The sequence below is a fragment of the Mytilus galloprovincialis genome, chromosome 10 (genome assembly GCF_965363235.1).
Source record: "Mytilus galloprovincialis chromosome 10, xbMytGall1.hap1.1, whole genome shotgun sequence".
NCBI classification, from domain to species: Eukaryota; Metazoa; Mollusca; class Bivalvia; order Mytilida; family Mytilidae; genus Mytilus; species Mytilus galloprovincialis.
In genome coordinates this window covers 82,717,190-82,728,924 of record NC_134847.1, presented here as the reverse complement: position 1 = coordinate 82,728,924, position 11,735 = coordinate 82,717,190, and the positions used below count along the sequence as shown (strand labels likewise).

The window sequence follows — 11,735 nt, the reverse complement described above, 5'->3', positions numbered from 1 at the left end:
GCAAAAATCTGTCATAGGTTTGATTTGTTTGGCGTTTGTAACGTCATATTTGCCATAAATTAGGAATATGAACCCCCTAGATTTGGAACCTGCCATAGATTTGAGTACTACATATATTCAGACATATGTTTGTTGTGAAAGAGAACTATGTATGTGCCTGTCCAAAGTCAGGAGCCTGTAATTCTGTAGTAGTCGTTTGTTTATATGTTACATATCAATTTTTCGTTCAATTTTTGTACAACTATCAACCAGTGTTCAAGTGAAGAAAATGTAGACATTTATATGCAACAATACGGCTTTCAGCAATGAGATAAACTCATTCCATTTACAGGTAGTTGGCTATAAAAGACATGAACAATATGAGATAATTCAAACAAAAAAACAAACGGCATAATTTATTACAAAACAATGTACAAAAAGAAAATATAATATACATGAACCACGTTACCCACTGAATTGCAGGCCTCTAGGAGTTTGTACAGGTTCATAGCAAATGTTGCGAGGCTGAATATTTTTGTTAGCGTTCTAATCTCTCCTAACTTGGAACAATGGTGTAACAAAGAATCATCAGAAAAAAAATCGATTGAAATTGACTTATAATTTACTGAAAACATCGGTAAGATAAAAAAAAAAAAAGAAAAAAAAACAATTTATCTGCTGTCGTTAAGGTGGCATATTATTGATATAATTATTTCCAAACTGTATACCTCTTAAGAATTGCTCACTAAGAATGGAAAATGAAAAATTCTAGAGAGAATTATTTGCCGTCAAATTTTCAAATTTTCAATGGCTGATATCTTGAAAAAAGATAACAGACCCTCCTTTTTTCTTTTTTCTTTTTTGCTTTCTTAGTTTATTTATTTATTTACTAGCATTAATAACATTATAATAGTCCTTTGAAACGCTTGTTTCATTTGAAACAGACTACCGAATATCCTGGAAGGATTTCGTTACAATATGATCAAAGTATTCTCAGCAATTCAACAAGTTAAACCGCTGTTAATATATTCATCACATTACTGGGTACATGGCATTTGTTGCTATGGCACACTGGTCGTTCTTGTTCCTTGACATCAATATGTATCCATCCATTCCCCATGTTGTCCCCCAGCTGAAATAAATTAATAAGTAGTTCAATCTAAAGTAATACAGAAACATACATTGCCATCTTTTTATCCTGCAATTAACCAAATATTGTACATATAACAGGTATACAAATATTTTTTTCATTTGTATGTACTTGTACAAATAAAGTCTCCTCACATCCATGTTGAGCAAGCAGTTATAAAAATATTTCTGTTTCCTAACCAGTTCATTTCGGGGTCCTCTTTGCGGTCCGCGTTTCAACTATATCGATTTCTTTGGGAAGTTTGTGACAATGATTGAGATTTTATAACTAAAGTTTCAAGTGTTGGGAGTAATTTCAGGATAAACACAAGACATGTACATTGTCGGAAAATATATAATGTAGTTGAACTCAAAACGAAACAGATGAAAAGCTCGGCGGAGCCTTGCATTTCGTCCTGTTTCTAAAGCTCATACAAATTAATTTGATATTTTCTGACAGCATACATATATTGTACATATAGCCTTAGTACGGGTATAAAAGTTTTACTTATTCGAAATGCTCGTAGAAGTTCCCCTAAAATGCAATTTCAGTATTTTTTTTCAAACAGAAAAAAAGTGTTCATGTAACAACTAAAATTTCTCAGATAAGATGGAAAATAATTAAATCAAATGTTTAAAAGTAAACCAATGAAAATTGAATAAATTTACAGGAAAAGAATAGTAATGACTGGTACCTGTTTTTAACAAGCCAATAATCATCGTTGCTTTGCGTGCCATACCCAACAACCAGGATAGCGTGATTTATGGTGTAAGAGATGCAGGTCGGATTATTGAATACACCTGAAATAGTTTTAAAATCATCATTAAATATTGTTCTGTAAATGCAATGTACGTCGTCTCTTTTAAACAGACAAATATAAAATGTTGGATTTTTTCAGATAAGAACGGATTGCAAGTGCTCATCAAATATGTCTTCATATGAATAGAAATTCGCTAATTTGGAAAAAAAACGAAGATATGATTAGGTCGTTTTCATTCTTGTCTCGAAAGGACATGGCGTTGTCATTTTATTTTCTATCTTTGAGTTAGAATGTCCCTCTCGTATCTTTTGCTCCTCTTTTAAACATATGCTATATTGATTACCATATTTTTTACCATTATACAAGGAGAATATTTAATTAATTATTTTTAAAGAATTTTACCTCGTTTATACAACATAAAGTTTTTATCCACGTAAATGCATGCAGATACAGGTCCTACTGCTGCAACAGCTTGCTTCAACTGATTTTCATCTCCATTACGGATCCCAGTGTAACCGGTGATAGAAGCTCCAATATTAGATTTCGTGTACCGGCAGTTTCCAACCTGAATCATTAACAAAACACATGCACCTGTGCACATTTGTGATACGGATTTAATAGGAAAGCTATCATTTCAATGAATTAAATGTATACGAATTGATAAAAAAAAATGAATTTTACATAATCCATGGTTTTTGACAATTAGAATAATAAATCATTCTTCCGATCTTTACATGTGGATTTTACGAGAACTTAACTAATCAGGAAAAATTGCCCGTCTCACAGCTCTATCTTCATTTTAGTCAAACAGGTTCCTGGTAGTTTATTAATTTTCGTCAGTTTTATAACATTTTTGATATTAAGCCGTATCGCATAGTTGCGTTGGCTTTTAAAATTTTGGTTGTAAGCGTCCATTATGAAGGAAAATCAAGAATAGCGCGCGGTGGACGCACACAATTTAATATCTGGTATTTTCATTTTCCTTAGCGCGAATTTCTTCTGTCTCATATCTTGAATAGATAGAATTAATCCACAATGACTTATTTACAAGTATTACTTCAAGTTAAATGTTGTTAATACCTTTCCCTCGTATGGGTAGCTATTTTCTGTATCTATGCCTCCATTATCTATGACATATCTAAATGAAGGAGGTAGCATACCTCCATTGCATCCTCTGTTACCTTTAATTTAAAGAAATAAAGTTTTTTTGTACTATCAACCTTTGTCAATTAACTCTTAACAATAACCAAATTCTAGATATACTTATCCATGAAAGTTATTTTAATTATCAGAATGCATAACTTTGTGACTGACTCTTAAAACACGTTTATAGATTTTTTGGCACAGCCTTCATTTGAGACGGGTAAAGTTACGAATTTCTAACCGCAAGGATTGCTAAGCGTTTTGAATGTTTTAGATGGGCTAATCCGTATCACCTTTCCAAAAAGTATCTTGAAGTATATATTCTAGGTACTGATTGTTTAACATCTTAATAACGTTTTCTATTATTCTGTTTTTCTTTTTTTTTTTTTTTTTTTTTTTTTTTTTTTTAAAGTTTATGAATATTGGTTTTATAGTTAAGTCTTTTTTGTGATATCCATTTGACGCGACTCTGTACTTCCCGTCATTGCGTTATTGTTCTATGATTATTTACGTTTGTATTCTTGTCTCATGTTTGCTAATGTGATTTGTCTGTATGCATTTATGTGTTTCTGTGATACATATGACGTGGCTCTGTACTAATACGTCACGTCATTGTGTAATTGTGCATTGCAAACATATTATTGTCTAACATTTTTCTAATGCGCCTTGTCTATATACCTTTTTGTGGGTTTTTTTATACATATGTTTGTACCTATGCATCCCGTCATTGTGTAACTGTACTACGTAGTCTTCTGTCTATAGATTATTATACTACGTACCGTATTTTGACGAACAGTCCATCAGATTTTGTTCCGATAACGATACGAGTTTCCCTGTTTTCCTGTAGTGCTGACCCTCTAATGATCCTACAGCTGAGAATGCCCAACATGATCCACATTTTCCCTTATGAGACGAAAATGTGCAATTAACATGTAAACGAGACATAGATGTTTAGCAGTAAACGGAATCATCTTCGTTATAAATCGTTAATTTTTCTATTGTCCCCTGCAAACTTGACTTACATTGAAATAATAGTTTGTTCATCATGATAATAATATAAAATAAAAACGCATGTGTAAAACAATAACCGAAAAGAAATATAATATACAGAAACAAATGACAACCACTGAATGATGTTTGTTTGTTTGTCCTCCTGTATAGTGCTTTATGTAACCTCTCTTCCTTGCTTTGTATATAATGGAATATGTTATTGTTGTTATCTCTGTACTGATGTAATGCATTGGCTTTATGAGAATAAATATATTTAAAAAGGTGTCTGTATATACATTAAATTATAATGAATGATAGGCTCATGACTTAGGACAGGCATATACATAAAAGTAAAATCACAAAAATACTGGTACAGAACTCCAAGGAAAATTCAAAAAGGAAAGATCCTAATCAAATGACAAAACCAAAAGCTCAAACATATTTAATGAAAGGATAACAACCGTCATATTCCTGACTTGGTACATGCATTTTCTCATGTAGAAAATGGTGGATTGAGTCTGGTTCGAAGCTAGCTAAACCTCTCATTTGTATGACAGTCGCATCATATTCCATTATATATTGACAACGATGCGCGAACAACACACACAGACGTAATAGGAAAAAATGTTACAAATACAGCAGTCAACATTGTGTTATAATCTTAATCAATAAAAAAACAAATATGTAACAAAGATTGGGAAGGAGATAATTCATATTTTTAACAATGACTTTGACCTGTTGGTGCTCACATCGTTGTTCATATACTTGGTGAATATATTACAATATAGTAAGGGTAACCCCAGTTCGATAATTATCACCTTAACGTTGACATGAAATATCATTTAACTTTCATTTTCTGTAAATCTGTGTCTCTAACTCTATGGAAATTTATCCCTTTCCGAACCCATTGTATAAAAAAATTTAATCAACGTGTGGTCGCCGGTGATCTCAGGAGATTATTGGATGATTTTAATGCACTTCTGGCGTATTAAATTTTAAACTTGTTGCCTTTTGTTAGCTATTATTCGTGTGTTTCTTTTTCAATTGTGTTCTCCTATTTATCTATATTGTAGTCCTGTAATGTTTTGCTGTCATTTTAATGTTATATTTCACATGGCCATAAAAGAGGGAGGTTTGGCATGCCACAAAGCCCACCATTTTTTCTTTTAAAAATGTCCTGTACCAAGTCGGAAATATGGCCATTGTTATATTATAGTTCGTTTCTGTGTGTGTTACATTTTAACGTTGTGTTTCCGTTGTGTCGTTTGTTTTCTCCTATTTTTTAGTGTTAATTCACATTACTATAAGACGTGTCACGGTACTTATCTATCCCAAATTTATGTATTTGGTTTTGATGTTATATTTGTTATTCTCATAGGATTTTGTCTAATGTTTAGTCCGTTTCTGTGTGTGTTACATTTTAATGATGTGTCGTTGTTCTCCTCTTATATTTAATGCGTTTACCTCAGTTTAAGTTTGTTACCCCGATTTTGTTTTTTGTCAATGGATTTATGAGTTTTGAACAGCGGTATACTACTGTTGCCTTTATTCATGACCTCTTTAGCTAACTGGATGAATCAAAATATGCTATAACAGGTTTTAATGAAATTCGCAACTTCGTGCAATGTGAAAGGCACTCGAAGGGGATTTTCGGTTAAATAAAAAATGTATTTTTTAATCATTAAAGAAACAGATTCTCTCATAGTTACTCGTGGATTATCGGATTTATTCAATGTCGATAGTTAAATTATAAAATTAAGTCCTCGCCCTATAATTTAATTATCTCGATTGGATAAATCCGATAATCCACTCGTATAAATGTAAGAATCTATATTTATAGAATGTTAAATTATATCAAAACACCAAATTTTAGCTCATCAAAAGCGTAGGTAGACTCATCTGTATTTGGAAAGGTTTTTTGGGTATGTTTAAAATTCAGTGCTGTTCAACGTTGTAAATAAATATGTATGGCCTTTTAAGTGTTTTGATGTGAATGCTGCTGATTAAACTTTAAAAAAAAAAAGAAACTCGCGTCAGGTGTACTAAATTATAAGATTAGTATGTTGAATGAGATTTTGCCATATATTCTTATTTGAGTTTTATGAAGTTGTAACTAGATTTGCATTCTAAGAGAGCTGTAACTAGAATAACTGTACCTGATTTTTCACAGGAGTTACATATCCCTTCTTTCTCCAGTCCACTTCACTGGGGATTTCCACATTATTAGGCGGCAGAAACGTGGAACCTTCACTGCTGTTTCTATATATCATTCCACCTGTCATTGTCTCGATCACCTCATCAATCGACTACAAAATTCATACATATAAAGCAATACAATGAGTACAAATATAAACGTTTCGAAACTCATATATTTCCTCGTGACTACTGGAGAAAAATATAATTCTATGTGTTGTTCTTATGGCGCAAATTGATACAATGTATATGATCAGTTGAATTTCTAAAGGAAAGTTGAGCAATGAAAAACGTTAAATATTGAATACAGTATACATCATATCACTGTTAGTCAGGATTTTTGTATACAAATGAAACAAATTGGGTCTTACTCCTTAATGTTTCCAATACAAATTCCTTTGCATTTTCCCGATTTTTGTCTAATTTTGGCACTATCTGTGGACTCGTAACTAAGAAAAATATGTTCTTAAATACAAGATGTAAGGACGTGAATGAAACATGTTTTTTATAACAAAGAACGTCACAACAAATCAATAAGAGCATTTTAAATCTAATCTAAATTTTTGCACATTCCAGGTTGTACAGTACGAAGCTCAATGCTATTGGCACGGCCTCTTAACCACCCCGCAGCTGCATGTTTTTTGGGTTTTTTTTTTTTCTCCGAACATTTGTCAGCCAGGGGGCGTTTGACATTGATGAATATACCTCACTAACCCAGGAGACACCTAACATTTTTAAACATTTTGTTTCGTTTACTCTCTTGTACACATATACAATCGTCATGTAAAATTTCCTAGAGACACAATTAGGGGATTTACGCATGATCAATACAGTCGAATAGCGCACAGATTGGATTTGCAAAAAAAAGGGAGGGACATTATGGAATTGACGTATAAGAATGAAATCTATGAAGTTCAACGCATGAAAATATGAACAACTGTGGGACTTTCCCGCTGTGTTGAAGACCTATTGGTGGCCTTGGGCCGTTTCTGCCTTTTAATCAGGTTGTTTCCTCTCAGTAGTAATGAAGCTTGTTGGTTTATTACATACCATATCAGCAAGAGGATTGATACCAAGCCAGTAACTGTGTTCTCCTCTGTCAGCTGCCAAATTGTGGTGTTCAATATATCTAACATTCTTCTCCCAAATAGATCGCCTAATATAAAAAATAAACAACACATTATTGTTTTATTTGTAAATTTGTATCCTAATGACACATATTGATATATCAATAACACGACATATCAAACACCAATAACAAAGACATGCTCTCACACAAATGTATACAACCACAATATATACATATTTGTGTTAGTTACTTGGGGAAAAAATCGAAACTGTTTATAATGCTAAAACAAGGCATATCCATACAACACAATTTACAGGTACGTAAACAGTCTCATTTTCTTAGGAAATTTTAATGAACAAGTACTTCTAATCTTGCCAAAACGTCACATAAGATATATGGTTTTATCTAGTTATCTATAGTATTACATTCACCCGTAGTGGATAGCTTTATCCCTGGCTTCAAAACCACGTATCCATATTTTAATCGTTCTAGCCCGAATCAGAACTACTTGTTCGTAAAAATTTATATAAAAGAAGACTTCACCTTAAATATTCTTCACTTCCGTTCTCATAAGTTTTGTTGTACGCTTTCTTAAATAGTAGCCATTCTGTATCCATGTCCTGGTTAATTTGATGTGAAGCTGAACTACCAATCAACAAAACAAAAAAAAGAAGAGGCATCTGAAAGAATAAGAAATATCATAAATGTTTCAATGAAGACTAATTTTCGCACCGTTCGCGAATAGAAAAATAACGCGAATATAAATCTTAGCGATTATGTCAAACTTGGATTTTTCCTTTTTAAACTACACCAAGTAAATGAGAAAATTTTTAAAATAGCCGCGAAGTGAAATAAAAATTTTAAAACGCAAAATTAAGTATCCTCGAAAATAAGTTTGTTAACAGTAACATAGACGAAGAACGGATTTTAGACTTATAAGCGATGCATTCCAAACTTTCAGATAAACAGCCCTGTATTTAAATGTTTTGGAATGATCATTCCTGATGGAGAAAATTTCACATAACCAATGCAACAATATTAACAAGTGTTATTTGATGTTAAGATGAATTCGAATATTTGATATTATTAAAATCTATTGTCATGTTTTTATATTGTAACAAAAAAATGCTTCTCAACGAATAATCAATTTAAAATAAGAACATATAGGAAGCAAGGCGTTATGAAACATGCACAATACATTGATAACAATCTTAACGGTCTACACTGTTTGTATATTTTGAAATAACTTGTTATAAACAACATGTTTGCAAATAGAAAAAAAAAACTTTTCTGTCAATTTTGCCTTCTATTTTCCTATGAAGCCTCTTTGAAAGTGAAATTACATTTCGTATTGTATTTCAATATTAGAACTTACCATGGTTTTTAACGATATGAAATCGCCCGTATGTATGATAATCAAAAACGAAATTATCGAGATAATTACAGTTTCTTTCTTATTGATAGACTTGAAACTAATCAAGGAAGATATTAGAATATGTGAATTACTCACAAAAACTTCCGCGATCGTTTTTAATCATATGACATTAAGAATATGGACTTTGTTTTTCAAAAAAATATTATTAAAGTTGAAAACGTTATAAGTAAGGAAGTATCTCATAGAACAATAGTTCATGCGTAAACCAATAGATATCAGAACAATAGATATTTGTTTCAGATGAAGGCTTGATCAAAGGAGTTTATCTCATTTCAAAATTATTCTCAAGTAATTTATATATTTTGATGGATTTTTAAAAGGTGAATAAGAAAAATGGTATCGGGCAAATTGCAAAAATATGTTAAAAAAAACGAGGAAGTCGTATTTTAATTGGATTTAATTAATTACTTATTTCGATCAAGGATACAGCCAGTCTTATACAATAACCTTTTCATTTTCAGAAGCCTTATTTTAGAAAAATAAAATTAAAAATATACTTAATTTCATGAAAATGTAAAGTTAATTATAACCATGGTAAGTCCTATCAAATATTCACGCAGTGTCATATATTCAAGGATTTAATGCTGCATATGTTGTTTAAGATGAGAACCCGACGCGTTCTTAAAGAACTGCGTCTGAAACGATAAAAGTATATCTAAATATTGATGTAGAACTGAGGACAATGAAAAAACGAAAACTGAAAAACGTCAAATACAATCATCAATTTTGTTTTATAGGAAGCCACCATTTGATCCATGCTGACATTTTACTTTTTAAACAGCTAGTAAAAAGAGCCTGTAATATAGGATCTCTGTTTCACATGGTGATATTTTTTTAACTTAATATTGATGGCTTATTCTTAATTGACAGTCTTACAGCAACTCAAATGAGCTTCATATTTACAAGTCATAGTTTTGTAGCATCTAATGGAAGGCGTTTTGTCCAAACCCTTTACACTTATATTTATTCACCTTTTTTAACACAAATTCTGGGTACTTCCAGTACCTTTTTTGAGGAAAAAATTGGTTTTTTTAGACACTGAACTAGGTGGCAAGCGGGCGACACGCTATTGGCTGCCGACAATTTCATGTTAACAACTTATGAACCTTTCAACCAATGCTTTCCAGTTTTGATACAGTTTTCCTAATATCAAATGGAAGTCAAGCTCGATATTCAATTTTTCCGTTCTGGTGCAATAGTTCTTGATAAATTGAACAATTGCACAGAACGTGACACGTCAATCAACCCTGAAATTGTACCATTAAAATATTCCAATTTTATTATTTTTATCTACAAGAAACAAGTAACCTTCAAAATACAGGAAATTGGTTTCGTTCTATTTGTCAAATTATAGTTGGTCTCTTGTATTTAATAGAGAAAATACATTTATGATGTCAATGGTACTAATTAAGGCAACAATACTTTACCGATGATCAATTCCCGTAAATCGATTCGAACGTTATAAACCAACGAAACCAAAATCCAACATCATCTATTCATTCTGTAGCAGGCATGTCAGTAACTGCTTGCAGTCCTTTGTTAATTTATATATTTATATATCCTTGTCATTTTGCTTTTTGGTTATCTGTTCTGGCATCGGAATAATGCTTATTTTTAACTCATTTTTACTGTGCGTATTGTTTTGTGTTTCTTTTTGAACATTGGCTAGAGGTACTGGGTGAGGGTTGATATCTCACAAAACATGTTGGCTTTTTTAAAGTCTTGTATGATTATTATTTCTAAAACAAAAGCCAAACTTCGTGCATCAAATGGACTGATTACAAAGTGGCAACTTGTGAAATTGGTGCCATTAGAAATATGAACAGTAATTGGTTAAAAGGTTTTTCCATACCCTTTTTAAATTATACATGAACAATCTGATGTACAGTAGTTGTCGTGTGTTTATGTAATTTATGTGTGTTTCTCGTGTCTCGTTTTTTATATTAGATTAGACCGTTGGTTTTCCCCGTTTGAATGGTTTTACGCTAGTAATGTTGGGGCCCTTTATAGCTTTTTATTCGGTGTGAGCCAAGCTTCCGTTTTGAAGGCCGTACATTGGCATATAATGATTAACTTTTATAAATTTTTATTTGGCACTCACATCACATCTTCCTATATCTAGTGAATGCATTTTGCGGTCCCCAGATTGTTGTGAGTTTCTATATCTGCCATGATAAATGTTTTGTTTTATGCTGAAATGTTTAAACAATAATTTTCTTCATTATTTATTATTATTTTATGATTAAACGTAATCATGTCACCTATTTCCGCCGAAAAGTCCGTACTAATTTATTTAACATTATCCAATCAAATTCAAACACATTTTGTTTTATTGGAAAACGTTTCAACGGATGTATTAGTTACAGTGACAGTCGGAGAACTGACTCTGAAGTTTAATTTGTCTTAAAATAGTCATAGGCTCGTTAAACGGCACTTAACCGCACTTAACAGATCCACATGGGAAAGTTTGTGTTATATCAGAAATAGGTTTAAATTTATCACAGAATGTAGTACTTAAAACTGTCAACATAATGTAAAGTTATTAATTTGATTTTTTATCAGTAAACACCCATGCAACCAGTCATCTCATATTGCCTGATAGAAACCGCCGCTATTTTTGTTCTTTCGACAGAAAACTCTCATGTCATTAAAAGAGTAATAAAAATTGCAATAAAAAATATTTATTTTGAATTCTTCATCAATATGATACAAACCTGTAGTGTCGATGTCAGTTGTTCTACGTTTTCACTCTGTTTTTATAAGGAATTTATCCCTGTTTATGAGGTCCAGTATCGTGTGAACATACATAGGTGTAACGTAGTAACTTGGTTATTTCAGCAACACGCTGGGTCGAATGGTAAGTGTATAATGTGAAATTGGAAGTTAATAATTGAAAAAAGGAAATCATCACCTTGTCATAGATTTACCACACATGTTAGAGACATACAAAATATTACTAAAGTTATGACATATCGTAACTTGGGACACTTTCGAAAACATGTCTTACGACTACGAAAGAGGGGCGAAAGATACCAGA

General features: G+C 31.9%; 1 protein-coding gene across 1 annotated transcript; it reads right to left on the bottom strand.

Annotated features, from left to right (window-relative positions):
• Positions 1 to 381: 381 nt before the first annotated feature.
• Positions 382 to 8,752, bottom strand: LOC143048590 (cathepsin L-like). Its single transcript, XM_076222359.1, has 9 exons — positions 8,639 to 8,752; positions 7,807 to 7,943; positions 7,245 to 7,350; positions 6,158 to 6,307; positions 3,791 to 3,914; positions 2,949 to 3,049; positions 2,271 to 2,433; positions 1,803 to 1,908; positions 382 to 1,111 (listed from the first exon to the last, which is right to left on the bottom strand). The coding sequence occupies exons 1-9, from the start codon at positions 8,639 to 8,641 to the stop codon at positions 1,012 to 1,014; spliced, it is 990 nt and encodes a 329-aa protein (XP_076078474.1). The 5' UTR covers positions 8,642 to 8,752; the 3' UTR covers positions 382 to 1,011.
• Positions 8,753 to 11,735: the final 2,983 nt, after the last annotated feature.

Coding starts and splice junctions, on each gene's coding strand:
- LOC143048590 (XM_076222359.1), bottom strand. Junction 6,308..7,244: donor TCAATCCTCTTGCTGATATG/GTATGTAATAAA, acceptor TGAATTTTGTAG/TCGATTGATGAGGTGATCGA. Junction 1,909..2,270: donor CTTTATGTTGTATAAACGAG/GTAAAATTCTTT, acceptor AAACTATTTCAG/GTGTATTCAATAATCCGACC.